Source organism: Petaurus breviceps, unplaced genomic scaffold (genome assembly GCF_028583685.1).
Source record: "Petaurus breviceps papuanus isolate PSGF00001 unplaced genomic scaffold, PetGlider_PUasm1.0 216, whole genome shotgun sequence".
Lineage (NCBI taxonomy): Eukaryota > Metazoa > Chordata > Mammalia > Diprotodontia > Petauridae > Petaurus > Petaurus breviceps.
This window is the reverse complement of record NW_027185867.1, coordinates 5,692,921-5,713,985: the sequence shown is the minus strand read 5'-3', so window position 1 is coordinate 5,713,985 and position 21,065 is coordinate 5,692,921. Positions and strand designations below refer to the sequence as shown.

Below are 21,065 nucleotides of genomic sequence, written 5' to 3'. Positions count from 1 at the left end.
GCCTTATGAAAATACATATACGTATATACATATATAACATAAATATATATGATATACATATTTATTAAACTGACTGAGGAAGTGACGGAAATGGTGAAAATATCTTGTAGACTCTTAATGAGTCTGTGGTAAAGAGATGTTTATTCATGAAGAATTTGTGAATCAGATTCCTGGGTTTCACATTACCCAAAGGATCTCTTTAATGCTTAGCACCTGCTCATTTTAGAGATTGGTCAGCTGCCCCGTTTTCAACCTGAGGAGTGGGATGGGGAGGGGATGTCCTTTACCAGACAAGACACCTTAAAGATCTAACTTAAAAATTACAAGGGCATGTTCCATAAAAGGCTAATAAGCTCATCATAGAGAAATAGCCTTAGCCTCAACCAAACTACAACTGTCCTGGGGGACATCCGGGTATTTCCCTAATGGCCACACATCCGAGATAGGCACAGGGAAAATGAATAGTTCAGCCTGAGCCTCTGCCCCTACCCCTCAGTAACATCAAATCCACCATCACTAATTCCTAGACTTCCCACCCCTATAAGTTCCACTTATGGGGGAAGGGGGTATTCAGAGGGTGCAAAAATTTAATACATGTACTCCTTCGGTAACATAAAAGAAGGTGGGGGGGGGGGGGAACCAGGATCCTGTTAAAGTATAAGGAAGAAGTTTGGGCTCTAAATGCTGTGGGGAGCTTCCTTCCATCTTCCCTCCATACCATAAAGAAATCTCAAACTTGTCTGCCCAGACCCCTCCCTGAGGAATCCCCTCCCTTCTCTCCTTTTCCAGATGGACAAGTCTCTCAGTAGCCCACCCTCCACAAACTGCAATACTTCCTCTCAGCAAGTAATGATCCCAGTGTTACTTTCCAAAGGTCTCTCTAGTGGAATAGAAAAAACATAGAATCCATAGGCAGTCGCCAAGTGTGTTCTGGGACATCCTTGAGGACTCAGCATTCCCATTTGGCTACTGGGGAATGATAAACAGGATTCTCCCCACCAACACCACCCCAGGCCACCATTTGCCAACATACTTGATATGTGCTCTATGCATGCTTATGGGAATCCCAAATCCCCAAAGGTTGGATTAGGATCCCTCTGAGGTCCCTTCCAAGTCTGAGATTCTGTCCTTGTGCCACTACAGAAATCAATTCTCAAGCTCACCCTACTGATTTTGGCTTAATTAGTTGGCATTATTATTATTCCATGAATTTCAAAGTTGATTTATGGACACATTTCATGTTACTCACCCTAGCTAGAGGGGTGATGCTAATGGTTCTGCTAGTCACAAGTCATAATTACCTGGAATACCAAGCAACCAAACTTGAGGCTTGTGGTTCTCAGGGTATCCTCCTGAATGCCATCTTGAGGGTGCAAAAGGGAAAAATAAAGCCTGACAGGATAGACTATATAGTATTGTAGGTACCCATCACTTGTAGATAACGGGAGAGGCTCAGGTACCTGGTGGGAAACCCTCAGTTTAGAGCTTTGAGGACAGAGTCTTGAGACGATGGGATCACCTTCCTTTTGTTGTCAGGTGATCCTCATATCCACAGGTGTCATCTGGGAAAATAGCAATGTCTCCCTTTTCTAGATCTAAAATATAAAATCCACGTCCAAATTCACATCCTGTGCAGCACCAAATCAGACAAAATTCTGAGGAAGGCGAATGTTTTTAGACATTCTCAGTTTCCCTCTTCCCTTTTCTGTGCCCTTTTCCTTCTTAATTACACCTTCTCTTTCCCTTTACCATTTCTGGTCCAATGCCCTGCTCTTTCCCTCACCTTTATCCCTAAGGAAACCTAGTTTCTGGGAACAATTTGAAAAACTTATTCACACTGAGGGGTTTAATATGTTACCTCTCCCCAGGAATGAATATCTAACTGTGGAATTCCAGGCATCAACAGATAGTGGGTGGGGAGCAGGAAGAGGGGTAGTTATCAGCCCTGAAATGATACCCACAATCTGCCTACACATGAGTCTAACTGGAGCTATGTTTCCTTCCAATAGCAAAGCCTGTGAAAGCTGGGACTTGTATTTGATGTGCATAGATAGGGTCTGGCTCATTGTGGATGTTTTCTTCATCTAAGCCATCATGTAATTTTTCAACTTACCCTCTGTGTGAGCTATCTCAGAGCTAAGTAGACTAGATGTCCCATTTGGGTGCAGTTATCTTGGTTTTTAGTGCTTCTCTTAACCTCTAGCATCATCCACGGGGCCACAGCCCCGTTGGTCAGGATTGCCAGTTGCCTTTCACTGCAGTCTCTGAGATGGGCCCTGCTAACCACTAAGAATTGGAGTAAGGGTTGGTAGGGTGAAGGCCAGGGAGATGCTGAACTGAGCGGAGAATAGAGACCAGCCATATCCCTGGATAATCTCAATTTAGATTTTCCACTCCCCTTACTATTTCTCCCCATTTTCCCTTAATTCCCAAACACAATATACCTGAAAAGGAAGTCAGCTGCCTTTCTTCTGCCTGCTCTTAGGAAGGGTGGTTTAGGAGGGATGCTGGGATTAGGAGGGATGACAAGGAAAAGACAAAGGCAGAGGGTTTAGGGTAGACACCCTACACCACTCTCTTTCCCTACACTCACACTCCTGGCCACACAATATTGAGGTATGAAACTCCAGCAGCAGAAGGTGATGCTAATGGTGATGTTACACTGTTTTTGTCTGTCTAACATTCCTTTTTAATCCCCATCCTGCCTGCCCCTCCCTTATGTAGGGTTACTTTAGTGATCCTTGGAATGTTTTTGACTTCCTGATCGTAATTGGCAGCATTATTGACGTCATTCTCAGTGAGACTAATGTGAGTATTACTCTACCCTTCCCAGGATACCACCTTCTTCTCCTACTTTTTCCTCCTTTTCTTCCTCTGTTTCCCTTTCTCTCTCTCTCTCTCTCTATCTTTTTTTATTTCCTGTACCCCCCACTCCCACCCTCTAGTTATTGCTTTTGTTGAAGCCGCTGTACTTCTCCTGGGGGAAAAAAGCAGGAATTTCTCCTCCTTTTTTTCCTCCCACATGTCCCAGCTCTGCCCTGCTGTGATGGGCCCCAAGTGCACAGAAATGAGTTGGAAGGGAGCAGGTGGGCTCCCTTCCCACCAACCCACAGGGGCCTACACATCTGAGTGTATGTAACCATTGAACTAACCCACCTTTTGTCAGTCCTCTCCGCCTGCCCTTCGAACCGAACGTGACACAGGTTTCAGCTGCCAGACTTATAGAGTGGTTTAAAAAAAAGAAAAAGAAAAAGGTGATTGGAGATACCCACCGTAACCTCTTTCTTTTCTTATTTTTTTCTCTTCTCTCCCTTTCATGCTTTTTTTTTATTTTTTTATTTTCTTTTCTTCCTTTGTTATTGGTTTGTTTTGTTGTTTTTTTTTTCTCTTCTCTTTTTTTCTCCTGGGCTTCTCTGCCACATGCAGCACTATTTCTGTGATGCATGGAATACATTTGACGCCTTGATTGTTGTGGGTAGCATTGTTGATATAGCAATCACCGAGGTAAACGTAAGTAAATGGCGTCTGTACCTAACTGTCCGTGCCTGCTCTAACACTCATTTGTCTTTAGCAATTTTTTCCTCCCCTCCCCCCTCCTATGTTCTTTTTTTTTTGTTGTTTTTAAGGGGGTTTGGTTTGTTTGGGTTTTGTTTTTGTTGTTGTTCATTTAAATGATTCTTTTTTGTTATTGCTTTCATTTGATTATTTTCCCCTTATTTGGGAATGAGTTTAGATTTTTCTCCCCATTCCTTATTTTGTTTTTCAACTGTTGCATCTTTTCCTTTCCTCTCTCCCCCTTCATAATCAGCCTGGCATGAATCAAAACTGTATGGCAGGAAGTAGCCAGGGGCATGTGGAATGAGAAAGAGATGGGAGTTTTCCAACTGCTAGGCAGCTGCTGGGGCAAGAATCTGTACCCAATGTGACCCTCCTTCAGAGGAAGGCCAGCACTGCCTTAGCACCCCAGCCCTTTCCTCCCCACAGCCTGCTGAGCATCAACTCTTTCGAGGTGGGCCATGCAAGGAATGGAAACTGGAATCCACTTCCTTTAGCTTTCCACAAGCCAAAGAGCATCCTGAATGGGGCCCCCCTTAATTTAAGCTCCAACAGCCTTTAAAGTGGAAAGCTTGTCTGGCTTCTCCTCCTGGAACCCTTCCTCAAGTTGGGGAGCCTTGATTCTTTATCCTCTGGATCAGCTGATGATCCGAGTGGTCAGATATCACACTCAGATCTCTGTTTGGTCCATTGCAAGAGCACATTGCTAAAGCCTTAATAAAACCATGTGACTCTGATCATAAAACCAGGCAGCTGGTTCCTTGGCACTTTTCATAGTTCTGTCCCCATTCACCCTAGCCTTGGATGGAAGATGACCCTGATACCCTGTACTCTGCGGCCTTCTGCCGCATCCCCTCTAAAGAGTTCCCTCCTACGATACAGTTCCTATCGATTTCTGCACATGTCTCTTTGTTACCTGGCATGTTTAAAACTTCTCTCTTTATAGGCAAGTCTTTCTTAACGTGTGGTTTTTTGTTATTATCTTTAATCAAGAATCTTAATAATGTATGCACAGTTCTCTGATCCAGTGAGTAGTTGGTTGAATAACAGCATCAAGCAGTAGTTTTAGAATGAGTTTTGATCTGTGATGTTTGAAAGTACCCCATGCCCCCAGTACAATCCCTACTATCTGCCATCCTACTGTGCTTGGTTCCCATACTCCCAGTCAAGTTGGAAAAATGAGTGCCTTGTTTCCCTGCCTGCAGCTCTGTTCCACCTCTAGCAGGTGAACTTTGGGAGGACCAGGAATGCCCTTAGATATCTGCTCCTCTTTTATCTTCTACTCTCCTTCCCTTCCCATACCTGCCCCACCTCAATAATGTCACTTCTCTCTATAGCTGTGTTAGATCTTTAAGGAGTCAACCCTGTTCCTCTGACCCTAGAGAGCTGTCTCTCTTTGGGGACCCCATGTATCTTGTCTTGTGTGTGCGTGTGCGTGTGCGTGTGTGTGTGAGAAATGTGTGTGTGCCTCCTCATCATGTTCCTTTGGCTGTAGATCCTCAGATAATTTTAAAATTCCTTTTCTACCCTATCTAGTCCCCTGCCTACCATCATCAGTAATGTCTGCTGGGGAATCCTGAATTATTTCCAAAGTCCCTGGAGTCCTCAGACCCTCCGATATCTATGTCTCTATTCTATATCTCTAGCTGCAGTAGCTTAATAACAGCCCTAGAGATATTATTCTAACCCTAACACTAGTCCTCAGTGATGACCTGTTAGCCTATTACAGGTAAAACTTCTTGCCTAAGTTGTCATGATGAGGAGCTAAGGTATGGGGTTGGGGGGGAAGGAAGGTAGGGGGTACTATGTATATATAGGAACATAGATGGCATTGCCTACGGCCAGTATTTGAACTGGGTCTATTTACCAAGTCTATACTTGGGCTACCATGTATCCCCAGCTCCTGACTATGAGCTCTAGGGAGAGAACTCCTAGGATAAGACCTTTCTGTCAAATATCTGAGGCTTGTCCCTGCTCTCTTATGAAAGGAAAAGAATCCTGTCTGACTGTGTCTTGTGTGACTGTTAAGTGGGGCTTGGGTAAGTTCATCCAAAGGAGGGACCATACCTTAAACCTCTTTATATGCATCCAAGATGGTGCTGGAGACACCAGAGATGCTTTGTTGATTAAGATGACCGTGACTATGTCAGATCGTGGAGGAAAAAGAGATTGGCCCCTTGAGTGTTTCAGTGTTTATTTGAATGTATGTATACAATGCCAGTCACTCAATGAACAAGTGTGAAAAAATCACCTACTGTGTGAAGAGATCCTTGGGCTTATGCCTATAAGAAGAGAACATAAGCCCCTTCAGGACAGGGACCATTTTCATTTGTGTCTTTGTATCTTCAGTGCCTGGCCCTTAGTGAGTTGCTTATTGAATGGCTTATGGGATAGTAATAGAAATAGCAAATGGAATTCCTGCCTTCAGAAAGCTTATAGTCTTTAAATGGGACTGAGACAAACACAGGGAAAAAGATAAGAGATATAAAAAATTGGCAGGAAAACAAGTGTCTGTGGCATAGGTAGGAAAGTACAAATATGAGTGCCCAGCAATCAAAGCATCCAACTACTGAGAAGACAGAAACAGTGAAGCTCCTTCACATAGCACTTTGAGGTGGACCAATGCTTTTCTCAGAACAAGTTAGTACAAGTATTATTATCCCCATTTCATAGGTGGGGAAAATGAGGTTCAAGTTGATTTGACCATGATCATACTGCTAATAATGTCAAGGCTGGGATTTGAACTCAAGTCTCCTGACCCCTACTCCCCAGTCCTTTCTAGTACTCTAGGCTACCTCTCCTCATACTACAGGCACATTGTAATCAGCAAGGTGTCTAGCATTGCCTATCCTCCAGTTACTTACTGTGTATGTTTAACTAACACACACACACACACACACACACACACACACACCCCTTCTCTGAAGGTAGAGGGGGAGCTCCAGGATTTTGTTTAGAAGAGGTTTAGGTAAAGAAAGAGATCTAGAGGAAACAAGTGACTCACCCACAATCCCATTCCTATCTATCTGTTCCTCTTACCCAACCCTTCCTGAGCCCCTGAATAGATGGGCTAGGCTAGGGGAAAGGGGAATTAACAGGTGCTCTGTCTTTGTGGACCTGCCTCTCTATGTAAATATGACTGAGTTAAAGAACAAACAGAAGCTAATTCCAGAATGACATAATATGTGACCATGATCCACAACTAGTCACCTCCCCTACATATGAGTGTCCTCTCTTCCCCCCCCCTTCTCCTTTATGTGTCCCATTTTTTTACTCAGAGCACAGGAGTCCCACCCTTTCCATCCTCCAGATCTCTTATAGTTACAATTCTGATAGTTCTGCAAGATGCTTCTATCCACTCAGCAGGTATATTTGGAAGTAGATCAAAAGTCTGGGTTCTCTATAATTATTCTGACTTCACCCATGGAGTTCCAGTCACCACATGGTTAATCACACGCATCAAATAAGTTGAAATGCTACTGCTTTAGGGCCCTTTCCCATATGACAGTCTTTACTCAAAAATCCAGGTTTCTCTCCCTGGCATAATGATCAATGGATACAGTGCTGGACCTGGAGTCAGGAAGACTCATTTTCCTTTATTCAGATCTGGCCTCAGACACTTACTAGCTATGTGACCCTGGGCAAGTCTCTTAACCCTTTTGCCTCAGTTTCCTTATCTGTAAAAAAGATGAGCTGGAGTAGGAAATGACAAACCACTCCAGGATCTTTGCCAAGAAAACCCCAAACAAAGTCACAAAGACTTGGACGTGACTGAAACAACTAAACAACAATAACAATGTGTAAATCAAGACAAGAGTCAAGTCCCTGGCCCCTTGCATTCTTACCCCTAAATCTGTAATTATATTTTTCAGGGGTGATACCCAAGGAATTTAGCCTCGTGGCCGAATGAAAGTGCCCAGGGCTCCCAAAATACCCTCCCTGGGATCCCGACTTTTGGTTTAGTCCACGTGATCCAAGTGGATGGTCGGGTTTGGAGGTTGTAAATGAGGGCAGAAGCTTGTGCCAGCCTGGATGGCTGCTCCTTAGGGAAAATAGCATTAGACTTGGAGTCTTATGACCTGTATACTACAGGTCCTGGAGCAATCCAGTGATGGATTTAGAGTCAAATTGCAACTCTGCCAGGTATTGACTGTCTTGTGTAATCTTGGGCAGATTTCCCAAGGGGTCTCATTTCCCTCATCTATAAAATGAGAGGATTTGACTAAATGACCTCTGAGGTCCCTGTGATCCTCTGAACTCTCCCAGACATGCCATAGACACTACCCCATATGTTGTTTGTTTGAATTCAACAAAGATTTATTAAGCACCTACTATGAGCTAAGTGCTGGAGTGGAGGTTTGTATTCATAGGTACATACTTAGATAGGACATAGTTACTATACTTAGGAAGCCCAGTCATCTAGGGTGATAATACACAAACTCAGATGACTGTAACAACAATATTATCTGATAAGTTCATAAGCAAGTTGTGCTATGTGAGGTTTGAGGTTAGAGAACAAAGTTATAAGTTTTATCTTGTCAATTTGTAGCCCCAACACAACAAAGCACAGTGCTTTGTATGAAGTAAGCACTTAATAAATGCTTTGTCTTTCATTCATTCATTCCTCACTGGGAGGGAATCAGGAGAAGACACATCCCAGAGCATTGGCTTGGCCATCTGACCCAAGGGATACTGATTTTTTCCCCACCCTCAAGATCCTCGGGATCTACACATAGCCTCTAAGATACCTTCCAGCTCTCGATCTTTGACTGTGACTATAAGCATTAGAAGTTAAGTACTCCAGAGCTAGTACATTCCCTTCAGGATTCTACAGCAGTATGTGTGAGGGCAAGGTGTTGGAGACACCTTGATGGAGGGGAGAAGGGGGAGGGAGGGAGGATTTGGACTCTGGGAAAAGCCCCTGAAGAAGGAACATCAGGAAGATATAGTCAGTTGCCAAGGTTTCTGTGTGTATAAATCGATGTTCCTTCTAAAGGCCCTCAAATAGAGGCTAGTTGTATGACAGCTTTTTGGGGATGTGGCAGAGGAGATTCTGATTCAGGTTTAGGTTAGACCAAGAAACCTCTGAGATCCCCTTCTAACCCCCAAAGGGAACCATGGCTGGGCAAAAAGAGCCCAGAAATGGGACTTTACCTTTCTGAGCAACACCTGAATTCCCTGGAACCTCTGCAGTAAGTTGCTGAATTATGACTAGTTTCTGCATAAACTCTTCTCTACCTCTGGAATGGGAAAGACCAACATGCCTTACATGTCTCTCGAAAGGCAATAGAGCCAGTCCCCAACTTGTGAAGGTTATGTTCCAAAACTTCCTAAACAAAGATGTTGTTTGGAACTTGCACCAGCTTTCCCCACAGTCACAATGTTATAAATGGTGGTTGCTAGGCTAGCCCACAAAGTCTTCTTAAATCATAACATAACTAAAGTCTACTTCGAGACTGACAGCACCATAGAATCCAATCACAATATACAAGAATGTTTCTATGAGTCATGTCTGACTCTTTGTGACCCCATTTGGGGTTTTCTTGGCAAAGATACTGGAGTGGTTTGCCATTGCTTTCTTCAGCTTATTTTACAGATGAGGAAACTGAGACAAACAGGGTTAAGTGACTTGCCCAGGGTCATGTCATAGATGTCTGAGGCCAGATTTGAACTCAGGTCTGCCTGACTCCAGGCCTCACACTATGCACTGTGTCACCAGGCGGCTCCTAATTTTTCTATAGGAGAATCCAATGAAGTCTCAGCTTGGGACGTGAGGAACATATTTCTCCTCTCCTACCAAGTAACAGGAAAAGAGATAAGCAACCATTCCAAGCCCTGGAGCATCAAGGTAGGGACAAGGGTTCCAATTTTAAGACTTGAAAGAAGCAGGATAAGGATTCCAGGAATTCCTTCCCTTAATTTCTTTTACTCAGACAATTAAAATGCTGATAACCATTGATCAACTAGCTGAAGAAGAAGAGAGCCCAGATGTAAATTTGAGTGATTTTGCTTCAACCTCCTTAACTCAGGCCATCTAGTACAAGAATTTATAAATGGAGAAACCAAGGCCCAGAAAGCTTAAGTCGCTTGCCCCAAGTCTAAAGGGGACACTTCTTAGTCCTCCCCTGGTTCTCCCAGGTACCTCTTTTATTTTTTTAATGGTCTTCACTCAAGCCTGCCTGCATTTCTGTCCACTATTACGGCCAGCTGTGTCAGTCCAGAGCAATAAAATGCAGATTTATATGTTCTGCAATCAAATAAAGAGCCCCTAAGATGTTTCCTAAGAGTTTTCAATGCTGATAACAATGGGAACCAAAGGATTCACTTAAATTCCATAGGAAAAGCTGTAGGTAGAAGCGACACTGATCTTCTGTCCTTCAGGTGAAAAGGAAATTCAGACTATTTTATCACATTAACTAGGATGGGTTGGGACCAAGGATGCTGCCAATTAGATGGGGGAGGCATCATGATGAAATAGAATATTGAGGGGTGGCTAGGTGGCACAGTGAATAGAGCGCTGACCCTGGAGTCAGGAGGACCTGAGTTCAAATCCAATCTCAGATACTTACTAGCTGTGTGACCCTGGGCAAATCACTTAACCCCAATTGCCCTGCCTTCCCCTCTCCAAAAAGAAAAAAAAAAAAGAATATTGAACTAGGAGTGAGGAAACATGTTCCAGTCTTAGTTCTGCTACAATTGTGCTAATGTTGATCAACTTCCTGGGCCCATTTCCTCTTCTCTAAAATGAAGGGGGTCAGTTCTGTGGAGTTATAACGTCCCTTCCAGTTCTAGTAATCTATGAGTCTGCTTAGAACAGGACATGATGAGTACTGAGGCTAGGGGAGGAGCTGTGTAGAGAAGGAAGGAAGACCAGTTCTTTCTAATCTAAGAATTCCTAAATTATCCCATTGGGGAAGAGAGGTTTGTGGGAGCCTCCCAGGTGGAGGAGCAGTAGGGTACAGATGGATCTAAAGTGGGCATTTATTAGTGGAGGATTGCCTGCTTTATTTAGGCTTTCTCGCCAAGGCTCAGGACTTTCTAAATCTTATGCCATATTCCCTGAGACAGTTACTTAACCTCTCTATTCCTATCAACCCTGTTCAGTAAGAAAAACCCCAAGGGGCAGCTAGGTGGTACAGTGGGTAGAACACCAGCCCTGGAGTCAGGAGGACCTGTGTTCAAATCCAGTCTCAGATACTTACTAGCTGTGTGACCCTGGGCAAGTCACTTAACCCCAATTGCCTCCCCATCACCACCACCACCAAAAAAAATTTTTTAAGCCATAATAAGCTCTTGAGGATGTCCAAATGATAGGTGCTCCACGAACACAGGATCAGTTTCTCTAATGACTGGTGCTTTGGTATGAAGGATGAGGGAAGCACGACAGCTATCCATAGCTCTATTGACATGCCTGGTACCTCTGAGTACTTTGGGAAAGAAAATAGGAGAAGAAGGAAACCAAGAAGAAAACTGCATGTCAGAAAGGAAAAAGGTGCCGCTGTCGGAAGATAGTCTCCAAAACAGAAAAACATAACCATCAGATTCTACAGAAATAGTTCTTTATTCTGTCTCCAGCCCCTGGGGTTAGCCCCATATTTCTGGCCTAGCTGGGCATGAACTATGACCTTCACCAGTCCTCCCCACTGCCTTTGCTGTCTGATCCCTTCTAAATTGTACACACAAAGCAGGAAAGGATGAAGTTTGGTCCCTACTCTGGGCATCTGCTTCTAGAATGATGGGAGAAAGACAGCCTGAGTCAGAGAAAGAGCTGCCAACAGCATCCACCCACCCAGCCAGAGTTGAGTCAGAGAGCACATCTCTAGCCTGAGCGTCCTTCCCTCCTCCTGGAGGGAACTGAGGGGAGGCACAGCTGTGGTTGGCCCTGGCTTTATCCTCCTTGGTAGCCAAAGCTGCTGCAAGGGGAAAGATTGAGCAATTGAACTCATGTTTAGTTTGAGGACTGGTGTGCCAGTGGAGTGGGTGAAATTAGAAAGTGTGAGTAGTTTATATTATAGAATCATAGAACCCCAAAGCAGAAGAACCCTGGAGATCTTCTTAAGCCCATTTATTTTATTTTATTGCTTTTTTTTTTTTGGAGGAGGGAAGGCAGGGCAATTAGGGTTAAGTGACTTGCCCAAGGTCACACGGCCAGTAAGTGTTACGTGTTTGAGGCCGGATTTGAACTCAGGTCCTCCTGACTCCAGAGTCAGTGCTGCATTCACTGTGCCACTTAACTGCCCCTCACTTATTTTATAGCTAAAAAAAATGGAGGCCTGAAGAGATAATGTAGCTTGCCCAAAAGCATATAGGTTAATGGCAGAACTAGGTAGGACTCTGATTCCTAACTCCCAAGTCTAGTATTCTTTCTGTTTTGTTGTATTTTTCATGTGCCACTGGGTTTGTGTTAGCATGAATTACAGAGAAGAGGAAGAGTTTACTTAGCTAAGGAAATTAGTCATGAATTAAGGAAGACAGGCCCAGTCTATGAAAAAATGTGAAGAGAATGATTACTTTTGTTATCCCCTTCTGAAACTCTTCCCGGTGTTCTTTTTATTGCCAATTTCTATCTCAGAGGAAAACAATATCACTATTTAAGTTAGGCAGTAGCTTGATAGAATCTAAACATGATAAAAGGTAATTTGGCAACTGAGTTTGATCTAGTTTGTTTAACTATTGAAATTTTGGATACTTACACAGACCTGCTTCTTAGAAAGATGAATCTCCAAGGCTTATTTTAGCAAACGTATACAAAATCAATAGTCCCTCTTTAGGGACCTTTAATATTTCTAAGTGAAGGAGATCACTTTGATCCTTCCTGTAGGAATGCTAGTATTATTTTTTAAATAAACATTTTATAGGTAGAAAAATAATGTGCAAAATTCATTCATATAAAGGCATCTAGTGACAAAACAGGGTATTAGTGACGATACAGAGCTCAGGTGTCTCTGACTCCAGGCCCAGAGCTTTGTCCTCTGTACCACCTAGCTGCCTATACTTGAAAATCACTGGTTTACTTTATAACCTTACATTTTATTTTATGCACTTTAAACTCTTATTCTGAGGGGCCATAGACCTCAAATGGCTGTTAAAGGAAGGTGTCTGGCCCAGAGGCACAGAATAATAATTCATATTTATAAAGCACCTTAAGGTTTAGGAAGAACTGAGCCTTATGAGGTAGCTGGTATGAACATTTGGTCTCCGAAGACCATGCAGCTGGTTTTATAGGCTCCAAACTAACTAGGTTCATTAAGGTCAAATACAGTTGGAGGAAATAGAAGTAGGCCAAATAAATTACAAGGAATCTTCTCCAAATCCTTTGCTTTAGAAAGTGAACTGCTGCCTTTGATCCCAAGTTCACAGGGCTGCCTCTATTTTTGAGGAAATCTTAAATTTAATTTTTAACTCACTGAAGTTCTCTAGCACTTTCATCCCTACTTTTATCTCTGGATAAGTTTGCTTCCCTTTTTTTCTTTTTCCTATATCTCCTTTATCACACACACACACACACACACACACACACACACACACACACACACACATTTTCTCCTAGCTTTGCAGAATTCTTCCACAGAGAAAATAGGGATAAAAGGAGACCCAATGCTTAATTCAACTATAGAATAATTTATCTGTGTTCATCTAACCATGGGTCAGTGCCTGTTCAGCATATTGGGTTTGTTTTGATTTATATGCCAGAAAACTGTCAGGGAAAAAAGATGTAAGTCGTTTACCTGAGGTTACACAAGCACCAAGAATGAACATTACCAGAGGGAAGAGATCAGTGTCTCTCTGCCTCTCCCAAGTGCCTAATGGTAAACCAAACTCCCATAACAGATTATAGAGAGATGAAAAAGCATAACGATTTGCTTTGACATGACATGAACCCATATCCTTATTGATACTATTCTGGGATTACTTATATTTTCTGAGATACATCTCTTTGTCTATCCTTATAACTAACTCTTTCTAGAATCCTGAATTATTTGATATTGTTAGTGGTACTGACAAACACCTTGTGTTCATTTATTTCATGTGGATTTTCTAAGGATTTTTAAAATAATCCCTAAGGGAAAAAAAAAACACCATGGCAATTTTATGACAAATTTTGTTTTTGTCTTTTATTGGAGGAGGAAAGGCAGGACAATTGGGGTTAAGTGACTTGCCCAAGGTCATACAACTAGTAAGTGTGTCAAGTGTCTGAGGCCAGATTTGAACTCAGGTCTTCCTGACTCTAGGGCCGGTGAACAATTTTTTTTTTTTACCTACATGTTTCCTGGGTAAACAATAGAACTCGTCCCAGCTTAAAGAACTCATCAAGGGGCGGCTAGGTGGTGCAGTGAGTAGAGCGTCGGCCCCAGAGTCAGGAGGACCTGAGTTCAGTTCCGACCTCAGACACTTAACACCCACACAAAAATACTAGCCATGTAACCTTGGGCAAGTTACTTAACCCCAATTGCCCTCCAAAAAGAAAAAAAAAAGAACTCATCAAATTTCTAGGAAAGGTATATGATGACCCTTGAGGCTTCATCTAGTTCCAACCATTTGAGCTGTCAGCTATGAAGCTGAAAATAGAGGCCAGATAGACAGGCCAGACTTCAGCATTTCAGGACATAAAGAAAGGATAAGATAGGAGGACATCACTGTTGAGAAACTACCAGAAACCCTAGCTTTTCTCAGTGGTCCCTCCTGAGGAAAAGAACCCCTGTTGGGCTGGTGGTCTGGATACTTGTAACAAGGGACACCCTTCTGCTGCCATAGTTTCAATATAGCCTTATATGGCAAAGCTCAGAACACTTGTAATAAGAGCTAACACAACAGATTAGGAAGGAGGAATGGAAACTGCCTCCTTCTGACCTTATACCTTCTTGTTTTTTTCCCCTAGTTTTTATTCTGTTTTCTTCCCTTCTCTACTATTCCTTTATCCCTCTTCCTTTCCTTCTCACTCCTGGCCTTTGATCATTTCTTTATCTTCTCATTCAACAATCAAAATCAAAAGTCCATCCTAAAGCACTTTGCTTTGATTCCACATCTTCACAATTTAGGGAGCATTTGATCTTTTTCCTACTTCTCTGGGCTTAGCGATCCTGACATCCCAACTTCCTAAGTGTCTTCTTTCCTATTGATAATTGCTGCTTATGCTTACATGCTAGCTATCAAGATTTGGTGCCAAGTATATCTTATGTCCTCTGGTCCCATTGGTTTCTGCTGGCTCTCTCCCTTTCTTCCCATGTTTCCAACCCAGGATTAGCTTTGATCTGTCTCCAGCAACTTCAAACACCTTTCTCTTCCAATACACCCATACATACCTTAATCTGTCATGCTGATCAGGCAAGGTTAGAAGCAGGCCAGTGGCAGCAAAGAGGGAAGACCCAGAGAGAGTTGAAACAAGGCCTTACAATAACATGGATTCACTTCCAGCCAACCCATTAGAGCCTGACAGAATTGATGGTCCACAAAGTAACCTAGAGAGTTCAATTAGGGGACTAGAGTACCTACAGCTGGATTTCTCTTTTTATTGGGCTTTTCCAGACTTTTTTCAACAGTCTGTATACTTTTACTTGTGGCTCGGAATCTCAAAGGGCCTCACATGGACTGTCCAGGCCTCATTCTGCCCTTGTCACTGTGGGCCAGCAGGGTCACAGAACCAACAGCTGGGGGAAACCTCAAAGGTCACCTAGCCCACCTTTCTAGGAATTCCTTCTACATCTCCAGCCTGAGCCTGAAGACCCCCTTTGGGGAGGGGGAGACGTCACTCCTTTCTAGTCACTCATCTTTCCTTTTGGGCCATTCTAACCTTAGACATATTTTTCATGGCCTGAAACCAAAATCTACTTCTCCTCTGCAGCTTCTACCCCAATGCTCCCAGTTCTGCTCTTTAAGGCGATGAGAACAAGTTGAAGCCCTCTTACGTCTAACAGTCCTTCAAACATGTACAGACTGCCCAAACGTGTCAGTTGTCCCCCAAAGGTACTCACAATCTGCCAGCTGCTCTTTTAGGGCATCTATATACTTCGCCCTTTTCCAGACAGGGGGAGAAGACAGCAGTGACTTGCAGTCCCAGGAAATCCTAGACAGGCATCCAGATTTGTTTGAGGACCCAATTCAGACATAGGCCATGGGTTGTTAAGCTTTTTTGTGTTATAGACCCCTTTGACAGTCTGATGAAGATTGTGAATTCCTATCCAGAATCATACCTGTTGCCTGCATTCCTAATTGAAGGCATTGCTAAATTTCATTAGAAGTCAGTAAAAATAAAGACATTTTTTTTCATCCAAGTTCCCAGACTCCCCTAAAATCTATCAACATACCTCTTGAGGGTTAGTGGATTCCAAGTGAATCCCCTGACACAGAAAATCTTGGAACTGGAAGGAACCTTACAGGGATGGGGAACCAGCAGCCTCAAGGCCACCTATGGCCTTCTAGGTCCTCAAGTGAGGCCTTTTAACTGAGTCTAAGTTTTACAGAACAAATATTTTTATTAAGGGGATTTGTTCTGTGAAGTTTGGATTCAGTCAAAGGGCTGCCCTTGAGGACCTAGAGAGCTACATGTGGCCTCCAGGTCAAAGGTTCCCACTCCAGGTCTGGTCTAACCCTTCACTTTACATGTGAAAAACTGCTAGGGTGATTTATGTAGCACCTCCTGACTAGTTAGTGGCAGTCACTGGTCATATAGACCCATCCTGCCTAGAGACCAGGTAACCCTGGTAACTCTCATCCCACAACCTTACTAGGGCTTGTACAATTAACAAAGGATCCATTTCCCAATAGCTATGAGATAATATTTCTCACTCCAGGAGGAAAATGCAATGATTAGGAAACCTCTCTCAGCAGTTGAAGCCACACAGTCATCCTTTCTCTATCCCTATCCTAATGGGAATTTTGCCTCATCTGCCCTTTGATGTTTGGGACCCCATCCCTTGGGATCCCAAACACAGAACACTGGGAAATGTGAGGAAACCATAGTATCAACCACAGACACTTAAGTATCTATTATAGAGAGAGCTCTGGGCTGGATAGTGAAGATGATACAAAGTTTAGAAAAGCCACAGTCCCTGAAACAGAAGAGATTTCACCTTCTGAGGCATGCCTCACAATTTTTACATTTTCCCCCTGGAACTTAAAAACAAGGAATAAAAGTAACTCTAGCCATAAGGGGGGAATGGATCCTTTATTAACTCTCCACCGCTGTCCATATTGCAATTTGCAGTTATGCCAAATGAGGGTAATTTGCATAAGCAAATTGAAGTACAGTAATTTACTTTTTTTTTAATTTGCTCTTAACCTACAGCTGGAACCTGTCACTAGGAGTCTCTGAAAATTTCCCCTCTCTGTCTCTTAGATACAGAGTGATAATAACCTGTTCTTAGTCACACCATTTGCATCTACAAATGGAGTTAACTACTCTAGCATCTCAGCCCCAGAAAATTGCAGTCTGGTTAAGAAAGAGAGATGTGAGGGAATGACTGCTCAGTAATTCACCCTGTGGGTAGTGTTCATGGAGGCATTACCCTATTAAAACCTGGTCATTTTAAGTAGACTGAGAGAGCTAGCACTTAAGGATCCCATCAGAAGGTATTACGGCTTAAAAAGTCCCTGGGCCCAGGAATTCCAAAGCAGGAGGCTTTAAGGAAACTTACTATTTATGCATTCCTTCTAGGTTTCAGTGTTTCCAGAAAGGACCCATAAAGAATGAATTAATGAAAGAAATAAAGAATGGATGGATGGATGGATGGATGGATGGATGGATGGATGGATGGATGGATGAATTTCAGCTTCTTCAGACTACCAGCAAACTGTTGGCAGATGGTTTCCCAAAACACTAACCTAAAAAGCTGCCATCAGTAGATACAATGAAACCCAATGCTATCTTTCACATAACCAGTGAATGTCATTTACTGCCAAGCAAGGCTCAAGGGACAAGGAGAGTATCCAGGAAGTAACTTTTTTGGGACCAACCAACATATGAACCAGATTGGAAGCTCCTAGAGGACAAGCATCTAAGGCCTAGCTCAATATCACACACATTTTAGGTTTTCAATAAGGATTTTTTTTGATGACTTTGCTAAATGACTTTAGTGGGTTTTCAAACTCATCTCCATTTTGATCATATTGCACAAAGGGATGGCCCAGAGGATAATCAGGCCTTAGAGCATCTTGCTTGTTTTGGAGCTCCATGCCACTGGCCACCCAGAAGAAGGCAGGCCAAGCTCCCTAGTCACTGGACTGGATGACCTCCCAGCTCCAAATCAATGGTCATCTGTTATCTAGTTTACTGAGTCCTACTCCCCTGAAGCAGGGAACAGGGAACTTCCCTCTCAATGCTCATCCTGGTTATTATAGAAGAGCTACACACACCCTGCTCCTTTAGCAACACCAAGTCACTCTGGAAGTCATCAGTCTGGCCATCAGTCATTTGGCACTAGAAATCGTTGCAAAAGGTTTTCTTCATACATTATCAAGATACATAATAAACTGTTCTTTCTGGGTGTGTGTGTGTGTGTGTGTGTGTGTGTGTGTGCGTGTGTGTGTGCGTGTGTGTATGTGCACATGTGCCTGTCTGTCTGTCTCCTTGTCTGTCTTTTGGGGCTATGCTTTAGCTTACTGACCAAATACCAGTGATCCCAGACAAACCAGGCAAGTGGATCAACCAGAAATCACTTTGGCATCCAGTAATGATTGTGAAGCAGAAACCCAAAGTCCAAACCGTGTTTTCTAAATGACCTGCAGACCCTCTGTCTCCTTTCCTTCCTTTGACCTAGTGTCCCCCCACCTTTGCAAATACAAACAAACAAACAAAAAACAACCAAGCTGCCAACCTGCTATGGAAAGAAAAGAAAAAAAAATCAGTCGAGAAACCTGATAACAGAGAATTTTGTTTTCAGTCTTTAAGAAATGTCTAGCTGGGCACATTTTCATTGTGTAGAAATTCCATCCCATGTTTTCTTTGTTTGTACATTAAAAACAAAAACACAAGAGCAACCACCTGAAAGAGGAAGGTAAAAACTAAAAAACGTAACTATGGATCAACAATTCAGATCTCCTAGAAGTGGCCTCTGCAGGGAGCCTACCACAGCTAATTTCAGATCCATAGAATGGGGGCACCCAATAATCTCTTTCTCCGAATTAAACTCTAAGGCATTATAGGAAGACATTAGCACAGGAGACCTACTTATAGCCCAATTTACTGGGTCTCCTATTGCAAATGAATACAGCAGTCAAATCTCAGAGAATGACTTTTAAGGAGTGTTCTGACAGATCATGCAGACATATGGACCTAAATTCTAGTAATTGAGGACAGTTATTGCCTAAAAAAAGATATCAGCCATCTTGCCTAAAGACTAAGTTCAGGGTTTCTTTCCTCAGATTCCACAGGTATCAATAGATCTCAGCTCTCCTCAAGACCCAGATATTCATTGCCCAATGTTTAAGCTTCTTTGTCTAAAGAGAAGTGGGGAAAGGTGAGATAAAGCATAAGCAAAACTTTCCTCAACTGGTTTCCCCAGAGAGAGTTGACAGCCCCATAGCCCAAGCTCTCAAGTACTGAATTGGGAAGATAGTATGATGTATATATCTAAGATAGGCTGGGCCAGAGACCACTCAGTTTGTCTCATTAGTGCCTGGACATAGTCTTCTGGTAAAGGAAGTTCTTCCTAATGCTTGGTTTAGAAAGAGTAAAAGAGACCTCTAAGGGGGGTGGCTAGGTGGTGCAGCGAGTAAAGCTGGCCCCGGAGTCTGGAGGACCCGAGTTCAGTTCCAGCTTCAGACACTTAACACAAAAATAAAAACTAGCCATGCAACCTTGGGCAAGTTACTTCACCCCAATTGCCCTCCAGACAATGATTATTAAAAATACCCAGACAATTTACAATTCCTGGGACAACTTGGAACCCACTCTTTCGTGTTTTTTTGTTTTTGCCACTTGCTTTCTTTTGCCCTCTTCTGCCACAGTGTTGCTCCTGTGTTAGCCAAGACCTAGAATACTAGGGCCTCTTCACTGGAGACTTATTACAGCTTATCTCTGTCTGCCTTCCTTTAAAGCCAGCTGAACATACCCAATGCTCTCCCTCTATGGTAAGACCAAACATACAGACCACGCTCCCAGCTTCTGTGACACTCCTCCTAACACACTTCTCACTCTGTTGTCCACCCCAGTCACAAGAATCTCTCTGAGCCCCAAGTTCCCTCTGCATGAACCCACCGTGCCATGTTTCCATACCTGCCTGGTGTCACATGAGCTGTGAATATGCTGTACATGTGGTGGTGTTTTTTACCTTCATGTCATGAGCTTTCCTTTGGGTGAAGCTTCCCTGTTGTCCTGCCTTTCTGATGAGCTACTAGGAGAGAATAAGACCCAGAGACCATTTCCTGTTAGACACATTAGTGACTCAATTGGCCATGCTATCTACCTTTGAGTCCAACTGGTTAAGAAAGCTAAAAAAAAAACCTAATTATTTAAAGCATATTAGGGGTTAATGCACTTATTTGCTTATCTCCTTTTCTATGGAGCTAAAGATTGAAAGACAATGTATGTCCAACTAAGTGGCATATTGGTCCCCCTTGAGATGTTAAAAGAACAAGAAGAAGGCCTCCAACATAGTAGAGTACTCCCATATGCAGAATTTATGAACGAGAAAAAACCGACAAGAATTACACAGGATAAGAAAACAAGGAGGGATTGCAATTTGCATCAGAGACCATTAAATCAAAGATCCAATAAATTACTCAAAGTAATTACTTGGTTTTCATTTCCCCTAAGGCTAGATCCAGGGAGGAAAAGGAGCTTCTTAAACTAGGACTAATTGCCAAGGGAGATTCAGACATTTCTCTGCCTTTTTTAAGACTAGGTTAAATCTCTCTCCCTTAACCTGGAGGCATGAGAATGGTAGACTAGACTAAATGATGGGGGGAAGGGAAGAAAGAAGGAGGCTACTTTACCTGAGGATTGAGTCATGAGACCCAATATTAATCTTTGTGTTTATCTGAGGAATTACCTCTTATGTGATGTTTGCAGATGCACACACTTTGAAAAGGCCAGACCAATTGCCTGTTCTAGCCTATGTAGTAGTCAGTAACTAAAGGCAAGACACATTAGGGACTCATTAGGATTAATCAATTCAACTGAACAGCTCTCCAATATAGTCCATCCTGGGTCCTTTGCCTCAGGTGAGAGGACACTGACAGAACCTGTGCTTTGGATTTTTCTAGCTCTTGGCACAGTGATCAGCCTTTGAAGCTGTCTTCCTATTACATCATAATTCATGAATTATCAGAAGAAATTATAATGACACAAGAAGAAATATGTTTATCCTATAAACTGAAAAGCATTAGCAAATTATACTCAACAGGGAGAGTTCTGAAAAATAGAATAGAGTTCATTCTGCAGGATTTGGTTTGGGGTGTTTTTAAACTCATCAGAATGAGATGCCCCAGTGGCACCAACTTTTCAAACTCCTGACATTCAAAGCTGGATCTCCCACTCAGGATTATTCTCTTTACATTTTTCCTTCCCTCTT

General features: G+C 42.8%; 1 protein-coding gene across 1 annotated transcript in view; it reads left to right on the top strand.

Annotated features, from left to right (window-relative positions):
- Window positions 1-21,065, top strand: part of CACNA1C (calcium voltage-gated channel subunit alpha1 C) — an 879,081-nt gene that overhangs the window by 795,758 nt on the left and 62,258 nt on the right. Inside the window, exons 30-32 of the mRNA XM_069094317.1 lie at window positions 2,725-2,808; window positions 3,427-3,510; window positions 19,591-19,623. Coding sequence (XP_068950418.1) covers window positions 2,725-2,808; window positions 3,427-3,510; window positions 19,591-19,623 — 201 coding nt within the window. The remainder of the gene's footprint in view (window positions 1-2,724; window positions 2,809-3,426; window positions 3,511-19,590; window positions 19,624-21,065) is intronic.